This window comes from Laetiporus sulphureus, assembly GCF_001632365.1.
Source record: "Laetiporus sulphureus 93-53 unplaced genomic scaffold LAESUscaffold_6, whole genome shotgun sequence".
Taxonomy (NCBI): Eukaryota; Fungi; Basidiomycota; class Agaricomycetes; order Polyporales; family Laetiporaceae; genus Laetiporus; species Laetiporus sulphureus.
The window spans coordinates 857,660-880,938 of record NW_024468515.1 but is presented as its reverse complement, the minus strand read 5'-3'; the positions used below and the strand labels follow the sequence as shown (position 1 = coordinate 880,938).

The following is a 23,279-nucleotide window of genomic DNA, read 5'->3' as shown; positions in this document are numbered from 1 at the left end:
TCTTTTCATATCGATCCCGGCTAGCAATTTCATGATCTTGAACCACTCGTATGAATGTATATATCTTATGATAACCGATGAATGAAACCCTATCGCTTTCTGCTCTTCTACCACGGATATTAAGCAAAGTCGTGACCCCAGAGGCGTAGCAGACATACAGGAATTGCGATCAGTGTTCGCCACCCTCCGCTAGCTCATAACCCACCCAAAGCACCTCTGAACAGCTGATGCAGCCAACAAGATGCTGACCCGCCTCCATGTCATCCTCCGTGATCACATACAACCCTCCACATCGACAACCATACGTCCATCTCAGCGGCCCTTCATCAGACGGCTGCTCGAAATCCTCCAGAGAAATTACTTGCGCAGGACGCGGCCCGATATGAGTCGCGTTCTTCTGGGCACTTGACGAATCGTAGATGGAGCGGGTATTAGGATCGGTTAGTGTTTCGTAGGCGGCCTTCAACAAGCCAATGTCAATTGTGGGCGCCGCCTCCGAATGGGTGGAACGCTTGGCCTTGTCAGGGTGAAAGCGCAAAAGAGCCTGGTGATATGCGAGCTTTATCTCGTCCGCGGATGCAGACGGAGAGGTGGAGAGAATAAAGTAGTAATCGGGGAGAGCATTGTTATCCAGCTTGGTCGAAGCCTCGGCGAAGGACTCAAGAACAAGGACTCAGATGGACAGTCGAGCACGGAGCTCAGATAGAACGTTAATAGGCTCGCACCGACACTGCTCGAGCGTTTGTCGTACCTCGAGGAGAAGATGGTTGATGCGTGAGTGCGCAGTCAGCGCTCGCCGCCGATCAGCCACTTTAGCCGACTCGGTTCCTCGCCATCGCAATCAGTTCATCTGTTCCCGCATGCATAGCAATCGCCGAGATGACTAGCAATCGCTCGGATACGAAATATGGTTGCTGCGCCGGGCGCGGCACTGGGACGCGTCAGGCCCCAAGGTGGCTGCACCAGCCCCGCCCGGTTGGCTCTATTTATGCACGCAATTTGATCCCCATGCTCACTCATCTTCCTAACGGACCTATCCTGCCTTCATCGACAACAGATCATGTCTGCGGAGACAGTGCATTTGCTCGTGCTCGTGCATGGAATGTGGGGCAACCCCGTCCACCTCGCGGAGCTGCACCGGACGATCACTGAGTTGCGCGGTCAACCCTCCTCCGATCCAGGGCCGGACGGCGAGCGATTGGAGGTCTTGCTCGCGGAAACAAATAGGGAGGACCATACGTATGATGGAGTGGACTGGGGAGGAGAGCGGGTCGCTGACGAGGTGAGTGCTCTATACATACAAGCCGAACTACATCTCGTCCGTCGCGGAATTGTCCCGGTGTTGCGGAACGCTAATCCATGTGCAATATAGATCTATGAGGCCGTGAAGCGACTCGAGGACGCCGGCGAGAGAGTCACACGCTTCTCAATCACTGGGTACAGCCTTGGAGGGCTGGTGTCTCGGTACACCGTTGGGTACGTCGCTGTTTCCCATCTAGTTCGATGCTTGTTATCTAACGCCGCCTACATAGCGTACTGCACCAACGCAAATACTTCGACAAGGTTAAGCCGGTGAACTTTAACACCTTCGCGACACCGCATATAGGCCTGCCGAGGTACCGCAATGTGCTTTCCTCGCTGACGTCCTACTTGGGGCCCAAGATGCTCTCGCGGACGGGAGAGCAGTTCTGGGTCGTGCGTGTGCACATGATACTTGCTGTTGGACGAATCGCTGACTGGTGCCTATGCTCAGGTGGACAAGTGGTCTGCACATGGACGGCCGCTGCTGGAGGTCATGGCGGACCCTGGTGAATACAGAATCGTAAAAGTCACCATCTGCCCCGCTAACAGATGACGCAGATCGTATATTCTACCAAGCTCTCTGCCTGTTCGAAGACGTGCGCATATATGCGAATGCGGTCAATGACCTCACCGTACCATACCCAACAGCCGCGATCGAAGCGGAAGATATCTTCTTGAACCATATGACTAATGGCATAGAGATGTACGTTCATCATTCAAGCGCATATAGCCACATGGTGACGGCTTTCGCCAACCCAACAGAGAACTAGACGATAAATACGCACCTATAATCAAGTCTTATTCACTCCCAGATCCCCCGCTGCCGCCACCACCGCCACCAAAGCGATTCACACTGCAATGGCTGAAGAGCTTCCAGATACCACTGCCGCCAGCACTCCAATTTACCTTTCCTTTCAACATCGTACGTGATCCCTACCCTATGCTCTGTTAGGATCGCTCACACTCACGGCCCTGCAGCTGCTTTACATCTCCCTCCCAGTCATCATCCCGCTCTTCCTTGCGCTTGTCCTGAGCCGACTTGCACTCGCTTCCCGCGCGTCCCGGCTGCGGCTTGAGCTGCTCGAGAAGGAGCCCTCCTCCGTCGAGCGCCTCGCAAAGGTCATCGCGCGGCTCGAGCGCAGCGTCGAAAGCGCCATTGACGACATAATGGACGATCCCGGGAACCCGCCTTCATCGTTTTCCTCTCCGTCTCCACCTCGTAACGACTCGCCAAACCCTGAGCTTGGGCTAGATCCGAAGTCGAAGTCACATCTGAAGCTGGGGGAGAGCGCGCCGCAGCATGTGATCCTGACGGACGTGCAGCTGCGGCTCGTGCGGTTGCTGAACACGCTTCCGGGGCTGAAGAAGGAGCGCGCGTTCATAGATCCGGTGCGGAACGCGCATGGGTCAATTATCTGTCGAGACCCGCAGCGATTTGAGTTTCATAAGCTGGGCGAGGGTGTGTTGAGGCACTGGGCAGACCATTTTGTTATGTGAAGTGGGCGTTGTGGCTGGACGGGTTATGGGGTGTTGTATGCGTGTGATTTCACTCTCGTTCCGTTTCTGTCGGAAGGCCGTTGTCCTTATCATAGACGGACTTCATTTTAAGTTACTCTGACATCCTTTCACCAATGAGTAGATGCATTATGTGCCATAGCGATAGCAGGATGGTGCATTAAACATTATGCAGCAGTATGGTAGCAAGGGCAGTACATGTATCGAACCCAACAGCCCACGCCAGGCTGAGAGAGAACGTTTGAACACATACACACATACAACGTAGTACGGGGCATTAATCTACAAAACATGGCGATGTCCGGTTGCTAGAGGATGATTATAGCATCCAAGGGTATGCAAATAGGGTAAGGGCATCATGGGCATTACACGAGAAAGCTGTCCATCGTCCACGTCAAAAGAATGTGGTAGCGCGCTGCGCGTTTGGGTGGTGGGGTATTTCGGAGCCACGGACGAGGCGAAGGGGCGTCATGGGTGCTTGGACCCTCGTCGAGCCGATAGTTCGACTGCTGTCGGACTGAGCACCCGGATGTCGTGCAGGCATGCATGCGGACGTGTTAAGCCCAGAGACATGTGGAGACGGTGCTCAGTGCTGGTTGTAGCGGATGCTGCGCCGACGGGCAGTCATGAGGACAAAGTCTTCTGGGAGGATAGACGCGCGCTCAGGCTTGCGGGTCCTCTGGCTGAAGGACTTCCATGCGCGGACGATGCGCCGCTCGAGGTACTTTTTGCAGGAGAAGCTGTGGCGCGAGGTCGTGAGCGAGCAGGTCGATGAGAATGAACGAGAATGGGAGACTTACTGGGGACGCTCGATCTCGGAAACGGTGGCGGCGAGGTAGCGAGAGGCCATGGCGGTCGTAGTAGTGGGTGAAAAAACGAGAATAGGTGTGGGGTAGCTAATGTATGTGGGCGTGACGAGAGCGTGGACGATATACCGACGGATGTGCGAGCTGGGACGAGGAGCAGATGCGGCGAGAGCGAAGAGAACGTGCAGAGGTAATACAGTGGTCTAAAATGCTGATATAATGTCGTCACAGACGAGGATGAGGATACAACGGAAGCGAGGTGAGTCCGGGAAAGGGCGTGGGTGGCGGTCGCGAAATGCAAGATGCGGGGGCGAGACTTATATATCAGATACAGCGGGTGTGGCACGCGTCTCGATAGCTATGCGAAATGAAAATTAAGTGGAGTTTGTGGGCACGCTGCCGGCGGGATCTCGAAAGCAAATGCGAACGCAGAGAACAATGAGCCTGTGCGGGGAGGCGCGCGAGAACAATCGCTTGCGTGGGATCGCGGTTACCGGAGGGCTTCGCGAAGCAGACTGGAGAACATCGGGGCATCGAGAGGGCAAATGGGAGGATGCAGACGAAAGGAGTTGCCGAATAGAACACAAGCAATGTGCAGTATGAGGACAAAAGCCTTCCGTTGCCGCTTCCACGCCGCACAATTGCCACTTTCGGTTATGCACCCGTGACCGCGTTTGCATTCGTGCGGCCACCGGCACTCTTCTTCTGGCCGATACAAGCGACTTTGCGCATAAATGCGTTGGGTCCTTCCTGCTATATGTCTAGACATTATCGAATCTACGACCGCTGACCATTTTCCCTCATCGCGTCGCCTGTGAAGGCTTCTACTTCTTGCGCGCCTTAGGGACAATTAGACCAACCATTTGAATAGCCACCACATAGCTGCGAATGCAGATATCCCTACACACCCCCTCCTCGTGTGCATAGGCATTCAATTAGGTCTTTCACAGGGCATTGCCGTGGATACCATTTGTGCGGCACCGGAACGCACTGCACAGCCAAAACCTGCGCCAGGTAGTTCCATCGCAATCCGGAAATCAATCTGCAACGATCTACGGGTGTCATGTCATTTGCCGGATTTCGTAGCCGAGATGAAGCCGGGGGGCAATGCTTGACATGAGCTGTGCGTGCATGTCATTAAAGGGTGACTTTACGAACCTATGGTCCCTACACAATAAGGAATGTGGGTGATCTAAATGCTTTGCAATGGACTTAGCATGTACAATGGTCCCGGTTCGCTTACGGCATAGACTAGGGCCACATGAGGTGGAGAACATGCTGCTTTGACCCACACTCGAGGCGTATCCGACCACCTGCCCTCTCTTCCCTGCAGAATGTCCCTGCGACAAAGAATATTTCTTCGCAATTATGAGTCCCTGTCGAGTCTCCTCTCAAATTCTGCAGCTTCGAAGAGGACGGCGCAAAGCAGGGAAGTCCAGGAAAGGTTGCAAACTAGGCAGGGGGGAACAATGAAGGAGAATGCGAACCCGCTGGACATGGCGCCAGTGCCGAGCAGGTTTGGGCACACAAGCCAAGTTTACTCGTGGCGCAGCTGATTAGAGCGCGTCGCACGCTCTCAGCTGCGCACGTCAAACGTTCTGCAAGACAGTCGAGAGGCGACGATAACCAGCGCGGCCTCTATGGCAACTGTCATTTGGTGGTTTGCCCATGCCGGACATCAGTCTGCAGCATGTTGTCTCCTTTCACATTGAATCGAACTCAAAGGCAGCACGTTTGGGCGCGACGGCACGAGCAGGATATGTAGTTCCGTTGTACACGGACATCGAAGACCCCGAATTGCTCAAAATCGCGATCAAGATACAAAGCCACACAGATCCGCCGTGACGCTGAACCTCACTGTTTCATGGGCGTCTGACTGCGAAACGAAAGGCCTCCAAAGATGTCCAAAATACAAGACCATATCTCATGACGTTCACCGTGCATTCGCTCACGCGGACTGTTTGAATAACTCTTTTTTCGCTCTCTAACGCCTGTTCATGGGACGTGTTGCAGATTTGCTGGCAATTAGGTAAAAGATCCTAGATATCGCGCTGCTACAGCTTCAACGCGCGCATTCTGCTCCCGATTTTGATAAGTATCCAGTAACTGTCTTCGAATGCACAGATCTCATTGAATATTTCCATCATTTCATCCGCGATTCAATCTCCATGAGTTGCGGTATACATCTTGTTGACTTTCCCAGCCAGCCCGCTGCGCAGCCAGGAATTCGGGAGTCACCCGCTCTCTAGAAGATGGCTCCACGGGGCCAAACCGATGGCCCATCCCATTGTAGCCGCGCCCTATTATATACACGCGCGCTACTACTCTCCCACGCCGGTGGCGCAGGTCGCACCGGGGCCTCTCACATCTGTGCTCCGCGCCCAGATTCCAACACGCCCCCTCGACCTAGCCACTGCTGCGTCTATCCCATTGTGGGCCACACGCCTGTACCACACTCCCTGTCCCCAGGGATGCCGGTCTCCGTTCCATGTGCTTCCCTGCCCGCCTCGGTCCGTACGCCAGTCCCGGCACCCCCTGATCTTGGGTCCCGGTCTCCGTACCATACGCATCCCGTACGTGCCCATTTTCGGTGACTTCCTATAGCGCCCCCACGCGCTCGTCGCTCACTCGGTCTGCACGCCAGTGCCGACGCCCCTTGGATTCGGGTCTCGGTCTCCGTTCCGTGCGCGCTCCGTGCAAGCGCCTCGCTCGGCTTTTCTTCGGCGCTCCGCGTGCTGTGGCTGTGCCGCTTCGTCGGACTGCCGGCCTGTTTCGCTCGGCATCCGCTCGGCCCGCCCTTTGACGCCCTGCTCCGCCCTCGCCTCGCTGGTAGGCCCGCCTCGCGCAGTGCCCGCCCCCTGCGCCTGGTGTCTTGTATCACCGCAGCGGCGCCCCGCGGTCAACCCTCTGGCCCTCACCCTCCTGCCCTCGACCTCCTGATCCCACCTCTGCTTGGTCGCACCTGTCCCTCAGCTGCCCTGCAGCCTTCACACCTCAGCGACCTGCCCCAGCTCCCAGCCTTTGACCTGCCAACTGGATTACTCACCAGCCAGCATCCTGGTCCCCAGCAGGAGCCTCGTAGTTGGTGGTTTCACATCGATTGCGGTGAGTGCCCCTTGGTCAATGGTGATCGGTTTGTGTTGACTTTCCCAGCCAGCCCGTTGTGCGGCCAGGAGTTTGGGAGTCGCCCGCTCTCTAGAAGATGGCTCCACGGGGCCAAACCGATGGCCCATCCCATTGTAGCCGCGCCCTATTATATACACGCGCGCTACTACTCTCCCACGCCGGTGGCGCAGGTCGCACCGGGGCCTCTCACATCTGTGCTCCGCGCCCAGATTCCAACACATCTTTCGTTCTAGCCAAAGAAAGTACCGCAGCAATCAAGCTATTGATCAGAGCTTGACCCGGTGTTCATCACGTGACCGTGTCTCTGCTATGTAGCTCGGAGGTTCTGGAATCCGACGTTAAACGTTAAACGATGATCTGCCAGCTCACTACCTTGGCTCTCTGTTTTGCGAACACGGTTACGTGCATCTTAGCACACTCCTCCCTCATGTGCACAGGCCGTTCAATGGGACATCAATGAGTGCGACGGCTTCTAAAAAAAAATGCGGATGGACCGCCCAGCCAAGAAGTATACTATCGACTCCCTCACACTCCCTATCCCAGGGCAGCGTTCGGCTCCTCCTCGTTACTTCTGTGTAAACCCATAGCAGGAGCCCCATGCGTGGCAAGCGTCGCGCTTGTGGAAGGTCTTGCTGATCCTCCAAGGTGATCAATGCGTAAGGTTTAATGGATGAGCGACACTCAGATGTTACAGCGCAACCTGCGAGGACTTGCGGGCCAGAGGGTACGTTGGTTTCGTCTCATCCGAGACGTATCCTACCAACAGCTCTCTCTTTCCTCCAAAACATCCCTACGACGACAACCTTGACCAACGTCGCGACCACGAATCCCCAGCCGACCCTTCTTGCCAATTGTATGGCTGCCTCGCTATCGCTTTCCTCTGGCGATCGCCCCCATCGCAGGGTCAGTGCGCCTATTGCGGCTCCTGAGACCAGCGCCATAAGGCCCGACGCCTTTTTCGCCCTTTGCATGCGAGAGCAGCGCGAATCGACCATATCAAGCCAGATACTGGTCCACGCGACGCTGGTGCCAAACGGAGTGTGTGCACGCCTGACAAGCTCAGCTTGGAGAGACATGCTAGCAGAAACGAGTGCGAGCACCGCATGGGGACGCGGGAGGCCGATGTGCAGGTCAGGCGTGCCAGAAAGGCTCTGGAGCACAAGCGTTGCAGCACATGCGAGGAGGACGGCCTGCACGGCGCCTGAGACTGTTAAAGAGAGATTGCGGACAGGTGTGTTCGAGCCGACCGCCGCACCGCAGAGGAAGCCCGATAAAGCCACGATACGTGCAAAGGCGGTGGATGCGACGAAGCGGGAAAGGGCGTGCTTGAACGTGGGCCGTTGGGACGAGGTGAGGGCGTCGAAGAGGCCGGGGGCGTTCATCCCAAGCTGTACGGTGGTGCCGGTGACGAAAGCACACCAAACGCCGGTGGCGGCGAAGGTAAGACTATCGATGAAGCCCGTTGAGAGGCAGAGGATGAGTAGGGCGACGGTGGGTGGGGCAACATCGGCTTCGGGACCAAATTCAACTTGGTGGTCGGAGGACATGGCGGTAATATGCTACAACCAGTATTAGAGCAAGGCAAGCCTGGCGGGCGTCATGTATAGCGATAGTGAGTGTCAGCCTTGTGGTAGGAGGAGGAGGTAAAAATGACCTGTGCCTGTCGCCGTCCCGCCGCAAGCCGCGGCCGTCGGGTTTCTGCGGTGACTTCTGGGACCGGCGCTCTTCGACGGAGGGTCATCTATAATGCTTGCTATCGCATGAATCTTCGCCGTTGTTGTTCATTGACCAAGTGACCGGTGTGCTCTATTCACTCACATAAGGATGACAAACAGTTGGAGACTCGGCTGAGTTTCCAAGCAGCAGGAATGGGTTGACAGCGACTCCAAAAGCAGGAGGAAAAAAAAAAGTATCACGTGACCGCGCTCAAGCAAACGGGCGCCACCCGGGCCATGCGGGGGCCACTCCCTGCCTGTTCTAACACAGCATAGTGATCAATTCTTCGAGGTCATTCGTGTGCAAGGCAGACCACTGATTTTGGAAACCTCTGCTATGGTTCTGTTGAAACCACCATAATCGTATCACCTTGCTGCAAGGAGTGCTATTGGTCTCGGGAGGCGTTCCTATTCAATGAAACAATGTTGCAGGGCCGGTCTTGCTCATAATCTCAGAGTCTACAGCTCTCCGGATGTCTCATAATATGTTACAGATACCGAAAGGTTGTCAGCTTTTTATGATATATTGTTTCTTTCAAGTTGTGGGAGCATAACCATTATCGATTCAACCTATGAGCCCACAGGTGAAGTGCAATTAACTCCGCGAAGAATTCTTCTGGCCGAATACTTATTTATGTTGCTTTAGAGGCTGTCTACCCCGTTCTTGAGGCCCCTATGCCTGGCTTCGATATTTTCTCTGGGATAGGCGCTACAATATTCGATGAAGGTTCAACCTCGGCCGGAGCTATGCGCACTCTGAATCACACGGAAGCCACCACGCTACATTGCAGTCCGCACCCTCATGTAATGTGATGCATACGCCTGCAACGAGGCGAACAGGTCTTTCGCAGTGGATCTTGGCTTGTGGGGCAACGCCGTGCGATTGACAGCACTCAATTCACGTCGATTCCCTCACTCTCATAGAACTTGGTGCACATTTCTCAAAAGAAACGGATCTGAGGTCGCCATCGCAGATTTCAAATTATTACGTGGGTTGAGGGGCTATACAACTGATACGCTGGTTTAAAGGACAGGCGTTATCTCAAGTACCACACGTCTCGTTGTAGACTGATCAATCTTCTTGGCAGCACACCCTTCGGATGACTATTTATAGTGCTGCAGTTACGAACCGCAGTATTCGAATGCTATCAATATGAGCAGTTCGGCTGGTTTGTCCGCGAGGTACAATCATCACGATGCAGGTGCCGATGGAGCCATTGCGCAATACGGTCCATAAGATTATACACAAAAGAAGAGGGACAGAAGATCCCCAAAGAGAGGGATATGATATACACGCCGCTGACACGCGGTGGGCACAAGGAGTCGGTGCGGTGCGTTGGACGGCAGGATCTACCATGTATCAACTGAGCCAGAAGGCTCATACTATAAGTACGGCCACTCTCGAAGGATAGCCGGAACACTCTACCGCCCCCCAATACGGCCGCAAGTTGTTTCATCCTCATGTCGTCCATTGGCACTTACGCAGAAGACGACTTTACTTGGCGTCAGCGATGGCAGACCGGTAATCTTGTGAGGAAGGACCCGTCTCAAGGCAAGCCTTGCCACTTTCGAAGTTCTCCAATACTGAGATGAGCATCCTCTGAAGCATTGCCCGTACTCCCACCTGAAGTGTGGGAGCACATAATCAAGATGGAATCAGGAGATAACAAGACATTGAAGGCATGCGCCCATGTGTGCCGTTCATGGTACTTCGAGAGTCGCATCACGTCGTTCGCCCATCTACTCTGCCGAAATCAAGCAGACGTGCGATGCTACGTGAATTTATTGAAATCACCGAGGGCGCATTTACCGTCATTGCGAGAGCGCACCAGAAGTTTGTGCATCGAACCTCAATACCCCAGCCGATGCTCAATCCTCTCGACTGCAGTCACTGAGCTCGCAGGAGAGTTACCCCGGCTAGATTCAATTTCTATACGTTACACGGATTGGCAACCATCAGAGATGCACAAAGACGCGTTCGCTCCTTTGTCCAGGTTGTCTTCTGTCACACAACTCCATCTTTACCGCGTCAAATTCCCTTCGATCAATGTCTTCCATCGCCTCATTTCCGCTCTTCCAAGACTTACGGGATTGGAATGTTGCCTTGTTTCGGTCGGAGGAGTTTCGTCCTATCATTCTGCCTGCAAGAGCAGTGTCAGTCTCAAGCGGCTGCATATTGATGAAAAGTCGTATGAGATTATCCCATCTATGACTTCCACTCGAATGCTGGACGCACTGGAGGTAGCTGAGCTGGAGGGTGATCGCACGATGATGTCCCAATTGCATGCTTGGCAAACTCAGCGATTGCTGTCTTCTGCCGGCGGATCACTCTTGGAACTACAAATCGAAGCAGACGCTGGCTCTGCTGTAGAAGAGGCTGTTAGACATGATATCGGCAAGTGATTCTCAGTCCTACGGACGTCGTCTCACCGACTGATTTCTTGGCATTTCAGGCGTAGCTCTGAAAGCTAATTCAAAGCTCCAAAAGCTGCGACTCCGACTCAAGACTTGGCATCTCGACGCAGTCTATCTTAGATGGCTCAACGCCATGTTGGCCACCATCACGTCAAACCAGCTCAGACAGATCACAGTGCTTCTGATGGGCCGCAGCGAGAAACCACTGGCTGGAAAGCAGTCCATTGAAACCTATGCTTTACGTATCGATAGCGTTGACATTTTCAGTCAACCAGCTACGAGCTCGCAATTAGATGATCTCCTATCGTCTAAGCAGTTCGAAGCTCTCGCTGAAGTGGACTTCCAACTCCAAGATTTCTCCCTTGGATGGAAAGATCTTCAGCCACTTGGTCAACGACTGAGTTCTCGAATTGTTTCCCAATATCCTAAACTCCACAAGCGAGGGGTTCTCCGGTGCGTTGCGTGCTCTGTGTCCAAGATGGAAACCACGATGCGACTTATACTGTTACAGAACCAGCGTCATTGACTACTACGGCAATGTCCTGACGTTGTAAGGGCGCAGGCGCTCATCCAGATTTCAGCCATTTCGGTCATTTTCTGACGCAACATCGTATTCAACATACTTATTCGTGATTGAAGAACGATATCGGGAGCGGCATTACGTATATTCGCGGGAGGGCTAGACACGATTCGTTGCATGTGTGTACATGTAAACGCAGACGTTGCCGCGCAGAGGAAGACCGAAGGACACTCAGTCATCATTTCCCTTCCCTCGCCGCATTGGAAGCCATGAGTGCACTAACCGTCGTCATCCTATCGGTTAATTCCCACCGTCAAGCCTCGAGACCCACAGCCCGGGCGGCTGCGGCTGTATCTGAATACTCCAAATGTACCTTCGCATACTCTCCGCGTGTTGTCGCACTTTCTTACAAAACGGTTTGCGCGTGGATTGGATGATTACGGACGCAACCCTGTGGCGACAACCGTCATCATTAATCCTCATGCATATCTCCACGAACTTGTAGTATCCCTGAACGAACTCTCCCCGTCGCATTGTTTATCACCCCTACACAGATCCCCCCCACCCCCCCCCCCGGGTGGAGGGGTTAACGTCACTGGTCCTCCACGCGTGAGTAGGACTCATATTGTGCGGGCTGACTCACTGACAAGGAAGGATTTGATGAATTGCACAAGGACACGATCAATCCGAATCGTGAGCTCGTTCGGAAAGTAAAGAGAATGATATGCAGGTCTGAGACGTGCTTGTCATGGCGCTATGTATACCTGTAGTCGAGAGTGTTCAAACACGCTATTGTAATTTATTGTTTTGTGACTCCAGACACTGAGTCGCGTGTGGTCTCTCTCGCTGCACGTTGTTATTCACAAGTGATCGTTTCGATTTCATCTGGTCGAAGGCTGCCTGGATTATACGGTCCGAAGAACGAGAATTTGACGCGTCCATTGTGCCACGCTGCACGCGGAGCAATATGTGTAGCCGAATCCCGATGCACAGGAGCGATAATGTCATCCCACATCAGACTGAGTTACCACAGACGCGTTCGAGTCGCTGCGCGAACAGCAAACAGCGCACAAGAATTGCCCTGAAGAAAATGACCGACGAGACAAGCAGGTTCCCGTTTTGGTCTATCAACACTACTCATGAGTTCAATAGACAAGACAACAATAACCTAGAACAAGATACACCAATCATGGTACCAATGTTCAGCGCTTAGTCCTCGCAATCTCACACTTCCGGCATGTCAGCAGTAATCTCCGAGTTCACCCTTCCGCCGCCTTCCTTTCTCGAAATCTTCATATGAGAGAGTTCAATGGCAAAGTTCCCAGCATGATTGTAGGTGGACTCGTCCATGAGTTGCAGTTGAACGCGGGTCGCCTCTGCACTCGTTTGAACGTGCTCCGCTGCAATGCCTCGGCTGATACGAATCAGTATCAAATCGAGCTGGATACCACCAATCTCGATAGCCTCATTGCGAGCAATGTGAGATAGTGACATACGCCTGCGAGTGAAGCGAATGGACGTACTAGGCTGGAAACGGCGTAAATCGCATTACTTCCCAATGCATCGACGACCAGAGTCAAAAGACCGATAGTTTCGTACAGCAACGCCGATTCGACGATGATTCTGATGACACTCGACAGCTGCCTGCTGCGTGCGCCGCCACCGGACGATGTACTTGAGAAGAATCGAGATGACTGTTTGTGAATCCGCCAGATGCGATATACTAGCAAGCCTGTAATCGAGCACGTTAATATTATTTCTGCTCGAGAAAACGTTAGAAAATCACCGGTCGCTAGAGTATTTTCCACATTCATCAGAACAGTGAACGCGATCAGGAACGGTTGGACTTTGCGAGCATCGGCCACGCTTGTCTTCTCGTTCAAGGTTCCAGTGAAGTATAGCTCGCCTACCGCAGATGCGAGTGCTCCCAACCAGATAATTATGGGTACCGCAATAGCCAGAGGTTTGCGCTCATAGACGATCCAGCAGCGATATATCTGTTTCAGCATATATTCGTGAAAACCGTCCAACTGGATCTCGACAAGGAGGGTTGAGTCATGATCAGACGTACGAGAGCAGCATCTGTGACGAGCGTTGACAAGCACGTCAATACGCTCTATCGCAAAGTCAGTTACATTTGCGAGACTGAACGAGTGGACACGTACTCGGATCACTTGCACCCAGGTCGAGATCTGCTCAAATTCGCCAGTGGCTCCGCCAGAGCCTGTATACAACGTGAAAGCAAGGATGTTGTGATACAAATTAAATGCAAGGTCGGCCGTCCCAACAACGAACAGGATGACGACGATAGACAGCATCAGAGAATTGATCGGCTTCGCGTGCCTGTATCGCTGCTCCAGCATGTTCCAAATGCACACCATGAATGTTACGACATGAACGCCGTATGAGACGCTCTGCACGAAGAGCGAAACAATTTGGGACTCTGCGAGGGGAAAGGATGCCATGATAGCTTCAGTTGCGGACAAGGGGCGGCGGTCTCTCGCCCACTTATAGAGTCACTGGGGGATCAAGGCGGGGGATCAAGGCGTCGCTGCATCCCGGAGAATCCATCAAAGAATCGAATCGTTGTATGCATGGCCGCAAACGACGGAGCACGCCGCCCTCAGTTCATCCGGAGGCGGTGATTATGTCTTCAAACCCATTTTGAGCCGGAACGTGCCATGAAGCATGCGGATCAAGAAGCACATAGTGTGGTTTGAATGATGAGCAGTGTGGTCAATTTAGGAGGTTACACGCGTGGAAGGGTGCCCAAGAAAAAATAAGATGTTCCTTCAGGGATGAGCACTTCCAGCTCAGCCCGTTGCTATCGCCCCATGAAGGATTGTGCGCCTCATGCCACCTTGGTCGCATGGATATGGAACAGCCTGGTGCAAAGATGATCAGCGAGAAGGTGACGGTAATTATGCAGACAGTGGCGCGGATCACTCTGAAGATGCAGGTATAGAAGATAGAGGGCGTATGACAGGGCGGCTATCTAGAGTCATGCGACGGCCATCGTGATACAGAAGGAAGTGCAAATCCACCATTGAGCTGTCTTAGTTCGGAATGGAGCGTAACCGATAGAGATCACTGTCCTACGTCTGCATAGACACAACTTGAATCCACCAGATCTGGCCGAAGGATTGCACTGCAAAAGAAAGCCGGTTAGTGCAACTTGAATTACTCTTCATTACACTACGGTTTCAGTCAACCATGGAGTAAATAATATAAGTCCTCTTGACAGAGACCACGCGCGAAATACCCCTACTAGCCCACTGTAAATTACAGCGCATACTCGTACTGATGCACCAACTTGGTGCCTCATGATTCTTGAACGCATCATGACACAATAAGCATACGTGCGAGACAGGACAGATCAGAGAAAAGATTAGCCCGAACATGAACGACTCACTGCATCATATAAATGTGCCTTGTCCGCATTGGTGACTTCCTTGAGCACGGCTTACTTGAGTTTAATCTCTCAACAAGTTTGTCACTGGCTCTTTGATTCAAACCCCGCTGTAGCTGAAGGTGGCATTTGCGTGCATGCTCGGTGATCGGCTTCGTGAACGGCACATCTCTCATATCACACAAAATCGTCAGATATATACCTCACGAGTAGCTCGCCATTAATTGCACAGCCATCACTTTCAATGGATTTGATCCCAACTTACGGTCACCCTGCATCAGTACATCAGGAAGATGCCCGCCACCGACGTGATGCGAGATTGTATCGGTAGCCGTGTCGCAGAACGGCCCCCCCTGTCATATCATATATGTTGTTGTCCCCGGCAGCTACGACAGCGCACAACAGAGCACGCTGGTATTTTCCCCGAGCGCGACAGTGTGCAACAGCGTGCGGCACAAATTAGATGTACTGTAGTAGTATGTATACTCCGTTGTCTAGTGACGACACGGGTAGTACCTGTTCAATGAGTACGATATATTTCACTTTGCATGCAGTCCATATCACTGACTTTGTGAACATTATTGCAACTAGAGCGACTCAGTGACAGGTGCAACAAGGAAGCATGCATACAGACTCTCGGGTCAGACAGTTCTCTTTTCATTTGTGATGCTTGAAGATCTCTGTCATAATGCATACATAACTTGTTGTCTCTTGGTGAGTGCTTTTATCATTTAGGATGCACTATCTGGCTGTACCACAAGCCAGACCGGCTTTTAATCATGATTCTGTCACCTTTCAAGGGCTGGTAGTGCTAATGAGAGTCAATAGTACCTTTATCCAGGCAATGTGGTTCCATGTATACTGTGCTCATGTACATTCTACACGAAAAAGATGGAACCGCATGTGCAATGATGGATGACTCGACATCAAAGTTGTATTTCTCAGGACAGCAGGTCTACCATCGTATGGCCAACCTCTTTCGTGAGGCCGGCGGATGCGTTCACAGGGCAACTGCGAGAATGACATGGAACAGTATTGAGAGATGTTGTTATGGTCCAATTTTTGCATCACAGATGCTGGACAGCGAGGAAAAGCACAGGCTATGGCGTCCTCGTACTACTCTCAGCCACATGCGCGACTTTCTCACGTGACCGCGTCGTGGATATTCCCTAACGTTCATTCGAGCTGATATCAAACGTTCGTGACGGATTGAACCCCATTCGAGGCATTTATAATGGGGTTGCAGTAGTCAATGGTTCGTATGCCGGAATTGATGGACATAGCACATTTTCACGTCATTAATTTATCGCATCTAGTCCTAACATCGAATTGAACCTTGATCGGGAACTCAAAGTCTCATCTATCCTAGTTGATACGGCGTCGTTCATGCCTTTGGACTTCAAGCTCAAATCAACAGTCACAGGGACAGTCGAAATGGGGATATGCCTCGGCCCGCTTAGCAAGACGAACGCAAAGCCTACCATCGAGCGGCGCCGAGTGCTGACACGACGGACCTTACAGCTAGTACGGTTCCTGACCTATCTGTCGAAAGAACTATTTGCAAGTGTCATTCTTGCCCCTCGAACACATTGACAATCATGCAAATTCAGAACAAAGAAGACATCATTTGTTTACGATTCTACCACGTTCTTCCATTGCTACAAGCGTGAAAGCGCAATAACATTGGGGAACTCATAAGTGTCGCACTCAAAAACCAAGACGACATGACTCACTGAATAAGCACACAGTAATGGGAGACACGAATGGCGCATCAGACTCCAGGTGATTCAAAAAACCTGGTCAGAATTGATCACATCCATTAACAGTTGCTTCCGCTCCGCACGCGTGCCCGGCATGAGACTCAAAGGCGGGAACTTGTCTTTCATATAGTCCATAAGCTCCACTTGGGCCATTCCCAGGTCGGGACACCACATAATCGCCAAGAATGCGCCTCCGTGACCCGTTGCCTTCAATCTCTCGTCCGCCAACGCCAACCTCGCACGGATCCTGCCCACTTCCTCCGGATGGAGCACTGTCCCGGGGAGTTTGTCGAGGCCGTATAGGCAAATGTCTGTCACAGAGTAGGAGACTTCACGCCGCCTCTCCGGGTGCGAGTCCAGGCATAAAAGTAAGGCCGCATGTTTGGTGACGATAGGCATCTCGTAGATCTCGAGTACGGAGGGACCGAGAACGGTGACTGTGGGCAGATGGCGTCTCTTGAACAGGACGAGAGAATGCATGCGTTCCGCGTTCAGATCGTCCATGTGCGCCACATTGTCACATCTTGGCCTGTGTGTTGGCCAAGCGTTTCTCTGACATTGTTTACTCTGCAGAATGAGCGAAGGTCAAACACGGAGAGAATGCAATCTGACTGTGAACGCACGCAGTAGATATCCCACTTGCAACGGCCGCATTGCATGAGCTTGCCGGCTTTTCCGAGTGGCTTCACGCAGTGGTAGCACTCCATCATTTCCTTGCGTAGAGGCAAAGGCTTGCTTCCAGCCCCATAGAGCGACATGATTTCAGATGCGATTGTAGAAACATGATGTCGAGCATAACTGCTATTGTTGCTGTAGCTCATAGTGGGCGAGTGTCGGGTAATCCACTGTTGGAAGAGGAGGATGAAGGCGGTGAATCTCTGGGGTACTTCGCCTCGAACGTGAAGCAGCCTTTATGTAGTGATGTGACATAAGTATGTCAGTCGCGGTTCAGGCCGGATGTCGACGATGATCATATTAGCCGCTAGCAGCCAAGAGCACGTTGCATGCTAGTTGCATGCCCGCCGTCGCTTGCGGCCCTTGACCTTGCAGCATGTTGCTTGTTCAACATTTCTCCTCACACTTCCTGCCTCGCGTTCTTCGCATGCACGCCACTCATAAGACGCTGTCATTGAGACTGCAGATGTTGTCCAAGTCTGTAGCTGATTGCTCTTCTGCACTGCCATCTCGAGTCGCAATAAAGCAGCTGACAGTCATTACATGTTCGATGCGCCGTCGGACAGTATTCAGCCTGCAGAAAAGACGTCTATCTTGCCCATGGAGGACTGGTCGAGACCTGATCGTAGAACAGGCGATTTCGTACTGTGTAACAAAGCATCCTCATGGCGTTTTGCTTGCGTGTGTGCACAGATGCTCGCATCCTCCGTTTATTCGGCGGTGTATATGTTAGTGCTCGCTGCTCGCTGTTTATTTGAGATCAGCGCTGCGTTACGTATTCATATTTTATCTTATATCTATTTGCTCATCTTTCTCAGACTCTTGGTTGGTGAGGCCTCTGGTTTCGTATATGCTACGTCATGTTGGTTCTCCTCTAGACATTGCTACAAACTTGAAAGCGCAATGACACTAGGGAACTCATAAGCGTCGCTCTGGAAAACCAAGACGACATGACTCACTTAATAAGCACACAGTAATGGGAGACACGAATGGCGCATCAAACTCCAGGTGATTCAAAAAACCTGGTCAGAATTGATCACATCCATCAGCAGCTGCTTCCGCTCCGCACGCGTGCCCGGCATCAGACTCAAAGGCGGGAACTTGTCTTTCATATAGGCCAGGATCTCCAGTTGCGTCAATCCCAGCTTGCGACACCACATAATCGCCAAGAATGCGCCTCCGTGACCCGTTGCCTTGAATTTCTCGTCCGCTGACGCCAACTTCGCGCGCACTTCCTCCGGATGGAGCACTGTCTCGGGGAGTTTGTCGAGGCCGAATAGACAAATGTCTGTCACAGAGTAGGAGACTTTACGCCGCCTCTCCGGGTGCGAGTCCAGGCATAAAAGTAAGGCCGCGGTTTTGGTAACGATAGGCATCTCGTAGATCTCGAGTACAGAGGGACCGAGAACGGTGACTGTGGGCAGATGGCGTCTCTTGAACAGGACGAGAGAATGCATGCGTTCCGCGTTCAGATCGTCCATGCGCGCAACATTGTCGCATGCTTTCTTATGTGCTGGCCAAGCGTTTCTCTGGCACTGTTTGCTCTGCGGAACGAACGAAGGTCAAACAGGGAGAGAATGCAATCTGACTGTGAACGCACGCAATAGAGATCCCACTTGCAACGGCCGCATTGCATGAGCTTTCCGGCTTTCCTGAGTGACTTCGCGCAGTGGTAGCACTCCATCATTTCCTTGCGTATAGGCAAAGGCTTGCTTCCAGCCCCATAGAGCGACATGATTTCAGATGCGATTGTAGAAGCATGATGCCGAGCATAACCGCTATTGTTGCTGTAGCTCATAGTGTGCGAGTGTCGGTTGATCCACTGCTGGAAGACGAGATGAGGGTGGTGAATAACTGGGATACTTCACCTCGAACGTGAAGTAGGGACCTGGGATGTCGATGGCGCGTACTACTAATATGATTTAGCCACTAGCGAAGAGTGCGCGCCGTGCGCTTGCGCCCCCGAGTCGGTGATTCTGACCTTGCAGATGATGTTCGTTGTTCAACGTTAATTCTCCTCACACTTCCTGCCTGGCACTCTACACATAACGCCACTCGTAAAACTCTGTCCTTTGACTCAGAAGCTGCAGATCTTGTTCAAGCCTGTAGCTGATCGCTCTTCTGCACTGACATCTCCAGTCGCAATAAAGCAGCTGACAGTCATTACATGTTCGGTGCGCTGTCGGACAGTATTCAGCCTGCAAAAAAGAGGTCTATCTTGTCCATGGAGGACTGGTCGAGACCTGATCGTAGAACAGGCGATTTCATACTGTCTAACGAAGCATCCTCATGGCGTTTTGCTTACGTGTGTGCACAGATGCTCGCATCCGCCGTTGACTCGCCGGTGTATACATTTAGTCCTCGCTGCCCGCTATTCCTTTGGGATCAGCGCTGCGTTACGGATTCACGCTTTGTTCAATATCTATTTGCTCACCCTTCTCAGACTCTTGGTTGGCGAGGCCTCTGGTTTCGTATCTGCTACGTCATGTTGGTTCTCCTTTACGACATCGTTATAACACCTTCGAATACTAATACGCATCATGCTCGAGATTGCGACCAGACGCACGATTGTGGTTTCCGACGCTGTGGCTTCCATTCGCTTCCATCAGTTCTTAATATCCCAATCAGACGCGTGAGTCAGTTCTGTATTATAATCATCTGACCCCATTCACCTGATCCAAACCACCTACGTGTCGACAACAATATGGCAGCAATTTCCGAGTTCGCCGAATGACAAAGCTGCGATGCTCACACTATAAGGGGCGAAGATACCGGGCGCAATGCCGCTCAGGATGCTAACTGTATGGAGGCGGACAATCTAGACACCCCGGAAGTGAAGTCTACCGACCGCCGCCGAACATCATCTGCCGTATCGATGCTTGCAAGCTTGTCACTGCATCTGAGCCTCACGCCGGCCGAACATGAGCGCCATGACGTGCTCAATTAAGCGATTCGATGTAGTGAGTTTCCTTCAATCGGGTTAACTTTGAGCATGTTTCCGCTGATCGGGGCTCTAGCTCGCTTAGCGTGGATTACCCTCAAATGTCGAGGGTTGGGACACCAACACGGCGATTCAACTAGCCAGCCATGTTCCAGACGAACGTACGTTGGCACTACCCCCGCACAATGTGCGACGAGATGCCGTCGGAGTTCAGCTCCCCAAGCGTAACAACGCGCAGCAGCTGCAGGTCCCCGCTGGTGCTCCAAGAGCCTCCGGTACTCCACGCATCTTGATGTCCAGATGAGCATAGAATGACTGTCATTTCTGCGAAGGCTGTTTCACAAGTCTAGATCCACAGACTCATTCTGGTGTGTATCTCTTGTATAAGGCGCGCAGAAAGCATTCTAGTCTCTTGTTTTTTTTATCTCGTTGCCGTTGATTTAATGGCCATCATGTTCTCACATCATCCTAATGACCGCGCTCTAGAAACATCAACTGTGAAAACCTCCTGCTCGTAGAGATAAGGGCATACCAGCCACGTCGTATCAGCAGTGCGGTCGCGCTTGAGCTTGTAACTCTACTTCTGGCGCCTCTACGTCTTCGAATTGGCTACATATGGAAGCCCTTCTGTGCAATGAGCTTAAATGACAGGAAGTGAACGCCAGAGAAAGCACATGTTGAGAAACGCGGGGTAAGCGCTTATTGCAATGGCGGTCAGGAGGACAATGTCGCTTTCGAGAGGGGATCCTGTACGTGAGCTGCGTCCATTGTGCGGGCTGGCGAAGGCCAAGCGAGATGTTGGACCAAGAGTGGTGTTAGAAATCGATATCGAGGTTGGGACGATCCAGTGAAATTCAGTGCTAGTGAAATTATCTATCATACTGTAGTATTCATGATCCTCTAAGCATAGCATGAGAGCAGTTAAGATACATCGAGCACCAGAGCATGCTAGGATAATGGCTTGGGCTAAGAGCGCCAATAACGGGTAGAGGTGTAAGTGATCCACAGCTAATTCAGTGCAACAGGAGATTGGAAGCAGGGGAGAGAACCGTGAGCTGAGAAGAGTACGGTGGTACAGAATATCACAGATGATGGCATCTTGGGACCAGCAAATGATGGACGGGGAGAGATCGAGTGAGGTACAGCGAACGTGCTACTAGGTACTAGGGTATAGTGAGAAGCGAGAAATGCAGGATAGCAGTTGTGGGAGCGACAATGAGAATCATCCAAGCGAGCAGGAATGACGGAATAGCACAGTCGAAATATGAAAGATGAGAGGCACGATGTAACATGTCGCATCAAAGTCCCCGAACAGATAGCCCAAAGTCATCGTGAAGTCGCATGGAGAATAATCCAGCCAGCTCATGGCACCAAGCCGCCCTCCGCCCTCCACCCGCCAGTAACAGCTCCTTGAGACCAGAACGAATACCCACCGGCGTACTGACGTTGTCCATATCCAAGCATCGCATGCTGCGGACGGGGCTGGTGAAGAGGCGGGTTCACTCCAGCCTTGTCGTGTGGAGATTCGGACACAGCCTGCTGAGAGGCACTGGCAACCACCATATCTCGCATGTGCGCCTGCGGTGAAACAGTTTCAGGCTGCGGCTGCGGGGTCTGATGGCTAGAGTACGCTCCTATGGGCACGCTGTTGCCGCTAGACGCGGCACTGCTCATATGCGAGTGCAATCGTGCGTTCGCAGTGTGCACATCGACCCTGAGCTGCGTCGGCCTCTGAGCAGGCATTGTGGTCGTGGTCAGCACAAGCGTCGCGGCCGGCGGCGAGCACCTGCTGGCGGCTAGCTGGTCAGCAGAGTATGTCAAAGTCGAGAACGTGGATGAACCACGCGCATAAGCAGGATAACGTTCATCCTCCTGTCGGTATGGGAACTCGGATATCGTCGGAGCACTGTCGGTTGGAGTGGGGAGCTGACTTTGAGGGAGGTCCGGCTTCAGATAGGCGTACGACCTGTAGCCATCATCGAAAGGCTGACTTATCGGAGCGACAGCCGGCACTCCACAGGCGTCGCGAGGACTCTCCTGCACTGGACTCGGAACCTGGCTGCCGTTGTGCGAAGGGGGCGCGGACATATGAGTATTTGCCGTGTTCCCGTCGGTACTGCTTCGGTGCACCACGTGCATGCTTTCTGTCGGATAGATCGATAGATGAGCATGTGAAACATATGCAGGTGCAGCCTCGTGGCTGTGCCTCGCTGCCGGCTGAGTTTGGACTGGCGTGCCGTGCGACGGTGGCCTGTACGTCAGCGACGCCATTGGTGGCTTGTACGTCGGCGGAGTAAGCTGCTGCAGTGAGGAGCCAGTACCCGGCTGGCATTGCACACCACATCTCAGTTGAGGAGCATTTGGCGAGTGCACGTCGGACGGCGTCCCCGGATATTGCAGATCAGGCTCGAATAGGTATGGATATCTATCTCCAGTAAACCCACGAGCTACTTGATGGCCTTCTGCGCTCGACAGCGGTGAAGGAGGTTCGCTGTGAGACAGCCCATTTGGCGTTGCGAGTGGCCCAGGGTGCAAATGTCCCCCGTATGCTCGCGGATCGGGATGACGGGAGGGGTATACATCCTGGGGCGGGGAATAACCCGAGGGAGGATACACAATCTCAGGCGATTGTGACGGACTCAGCGTTGGGCTATTGTGGCTGTCCTGGTCATTGAACTGTGGATACGCATCCGCAATCGCCGGTGGATGGTAGATGATATGCGAAGGCACGCTCGCACTTGAAGACTGACTGGATATACTCCTTGACGATGCTGCGACTGTAATCACCACGCATGCCGGCGCTAATGGAGGCGGTGTGTCCGGTGGCTCCGGTATTAGGATGGAGCTCGCGCTATGATGGAAGGTGGCCTGTACAAGCGCGGGCGGCTCGAGCGGGAGTGGAGACAGGGAGGGAGAGAGACGAGGAATAGTGATGTTGCTCGTATGGGCATAACTCCCGCCAGAGTGGTTAGAGCGAGGGTTTCGCGGTGAGCGCGATCGGGAGGGAAGACTGAGAGCGCGGGTCATGGCGGCACGCGTCGCTGAGCTGGAGCCTCTGCGCGAGCCAGGGGAAAGATGGATGCGATAACTGGGAG

At 52.8% G+C, this 23,279-nt stretch overlaps 11 protein-coding genes across 11 annotated transcripts; 4 read left to right on the top strand and 7 right to left on the bottom strand.

Annotated features, from left to right (window-relative positions):
* Positions 1-16: 16 nt before the first annotated feature.
* LAESUDRAFT_741693 (DnaJ-domain-containing protein) lies at positions 17-866 on the bottom strand (the record flags this gene model as incomplete). The annotated part of the gene is made up of 3 exons (XM_040911150.1): positions 17-107; positions 159-646; positions 822-866. The coding sequence occupies 2 exons, from the start codon at positions 864-866 to the stop codon at positions 170-172; spliced, it is 522 nt and encodes a 173-aa protein (XP_040767871.1). The 3' UTR covers positions 17-107; positions 159-169.
* A 194-nt stretch (positions 867-1,060) lies between these two features.
* LAESUDRAFT_756322 (DUF676-domain-containing protein) lies at positions 1,061-2,799 on the top strand (the record flags this gene model as incomplete). Its single annotated transcript, XM_040912151.1, has 7 exons — positions 1,061-1,318; positions 1,373-1,476; positions 1,533-1,695; positions 1,754-1,808; positions 1,861-2,005; positions 2,065-2,224; positions 2,281-2,799. 7 exons carry the CDS (start codon positions 1,061-1,063, stop codon positions 2,797-2,799), a joined length of 1,404 nt encoding a protein of 467 aa, XP_040767870.1.
* Positions 2,800-3,403: 604 nt separating this feature from the next.
* Positions 3,404-3,667, bottom strand: LAESUDRAFT_756321 (uncharacterized protein; the record flags this gene model as incomplete). The annotated part of the gene is made up of 2 exons (XM_040912150.1): positions 3,404-3,557; positions 3,618-3,667. 2 exons carry the CDS (start codon positions 3,665-3,667, stop codon positions 3,404-3,406), a joined length of 204 nt encoding a protein of 67 aa, XP_040767869.1.
* A 20-nt stretch (positions 3,668-3,687) lies between these two features.
* LAESUDRAFT_722295 (uncharacterized protein) lies at positions 3,688-4,235 on the top strand. The gene has a single exon (XM_040908179.1). It carries the CDS (start codon positions 4,062-4,064, stop codon positions 4,224-4,226), a length of 165 nt encoding a protein of 54 aa, XP_040767868.1. The 5' UTR covers positions 3,688-4,061; the 3' UTR covers positions 4,227-4,235.
* Positions 4,236-5,917: 1,682 nt separating this feature from the next.
* On the top strand, positions 5,918-6,982 carry LAESUDRAFT_722292 (uncharacterized protein; the record flags this gene model as incomplete). The annotated part of the gene is made up of 4 exons (XM_040908178.1): positions 5,918-6,043; positions 6,472-6,587; positions 6,622-6,704; positions 6,777-6,982. Coding segments are annotated over 4 exons (531 nt in total), but the record flags the coding sequence as incomplete, so codon positions are not given.
* Positions 6,983-7,136: 154 nt separating this feature from the next.
* LAESUDRAFT_722290 (uncharacterized protein) lies at positions 7,137-8,486 on the bottom strand. The gene has a single exon (XM_040908177.1). It carries the CDS (start codon positions 8,294-8,296, stop codon positions 7,490-7,492), a length of 807 nt encoding a protein of 268 aa, XP_040767866.1. The 5' UTR covers positions 8,297-8,486; the 3' UTR covers positions 7,137-7,489.
* A 1,131-nt stretch (positions 8,487-9,617) lies between these two features.
* LAESUDRAFT_473101 (uncharacterized protein) lies at positions 9,618-11,566 on the top strand. Its single transcript, XM_040902606.1, has 4 exons — positions 9,618-10,016; positions 10,071-10,859; positions 10,918-11,332; positions 11,391-11,566. Exons 1-4 carry the CDS (start codon positions 9,926-9,928, stop codon positions 11,431-11,433), a joined length of 1,338 nt encoding a protein of 445 aa, XP_040767865.1. The 5' UTR covers positions 9,618-9,925; the 3' UTR covers positions 11,434-11,566.
* Positions 11,567-12,512: 946 nt separating this feature from the next.
* Positions 12,513-13,864, bottom strand: LAESUDRAFT_810397 (uncharacterized protein; the record flags this gene model as incomplete). The annotated part of the gene is made up of 5 exons (XM_040914217.1): positions 12,513-12,863; positions 12,923-13,131; positions 13,186-13,396; positions 13,471-13,515; positions 13,565-13,864. 5 exons carry the CDS (start codon positions 13,862-13,864, stop codon positions 12,624-12,626), a joined length of 1,005 nt encoding a protein of 334 aa, XP_040767864.1. The 3' UTR covers positions 12,513-12,623.
* A 2,597-nt stretch (positions 13,865-16,461) lies between these two features.
* Positions 16,462-17,428, bottom strand: LAESUDRAFT_722286 (uncharacterized protein). Its single transcript, XM_040908176.1, has 3 exons — positions 17,192-17,428; positions 16,544-17,135; positions 16,462-16,493 (listed from the first exon to the last, which is right to left on the bottom strand). The coding sequence occupies exons 1-2, from the start codon at positions 17,387-17,389 to the stop codon at positions 16,596-16,598; spliced, it is 738 nt and encodes a 245-aa protein (XP_040767863.1). The 5' UTR covers positions 17,390-17,428; the 3' UTR covers positions 16,462-16,493; positions 16,544-16,595.
* An 828-nt stretch (positions 17,429-18,256) lies between these two features.
* LAESUDRAFT_756316 (uncharacterized protein) lies at positions 18,257-18,978 on the bottom strand (the record flags this gene model as incomplete). The annotated part of the gene is made up of 2 exons (XM_040912149.1): positions 18,257-18,787; positions 18,844-18,978. 2 exons carry the CDS (start codon positions 18,976-18,978, stop codon positions 18,257-18,259), a joined length of 666 nt encoding a protein of 221 aa, XP_040767862.1.
* Positions 18,979-21,546: 2,568 nt separating this feature from the next.
* Positions 21,547-23,211, bottom strand: LAESUDRAFT_756315 (uncharacterized protein; the record flags this gene model as incomplete). The annotated part of the gene is made up of 1 exon (XM_040912148.1): positions 21,547-23,211. The coding sequence occupies one exon, from the start codon at positions 23,209-23,211 to the stop codon at positions 21,547-21,549; it is 1,665 nt and encodes a 554-aa protein (XP_040767861.1).
* Between the last annotated feature and the right edge of the window lie 68 nt (positions 23,212-23,279).

Bases quoted from the DNA above. Each gene is read 5' to 3' on its own strand.
- LAESUDRAFT_722295 (XM_040908179.1), top strand. From the start codon at position 4,062: ATGAGCCTGTGCGGGGAGGCGCGCGAGAACAATCGCTTGCGTGGGATC.
- LAESUDRAFT_722290 (XM_040908177.1), bottom strand. From the start codon at position 8,296: ATGTCCTCCGACCACCAAGTTGAATTTGGTCCCGAAGCCGATGTTGCC.
- LAESUDRAFT_473101 (XM_040902606.1), top strand. From the start codon at position 9,926: ATGTCGTCCATTGGCACTTACGCAGAAGACGACTTTACTTGGCGTCAG. The intron at 10,017-10,070 runs GCAAGCCTTGCC...CATCCTCTGAAG, and splicing joins GAGGAAGGACCCGTCTCAAG to CATTGCCCGTACTCCCACCT. The intron at 11,333-11,390 runs GTGCGTTGCGTG...ATACTGTTACAG, and splicing joins CACAAGCGAGGGGTTCTCCG to AACCAGCGTCATTGACTACT.
- LAESUDRAFT_722286 (XM_040908176.1), bottom strand. From the start codon at position 17,389: ATGAGCTACAGCAACAATAGCAGTTATGCTCGACATCATGTTTCTACA. The intron at 17,136-17,191 runs GTGCGTTCACAG...CTCATTCTGCAG, and splicing joins GCAAGTGGGATATCTACTGC to AGTAAACAATGTCAGAGAAA.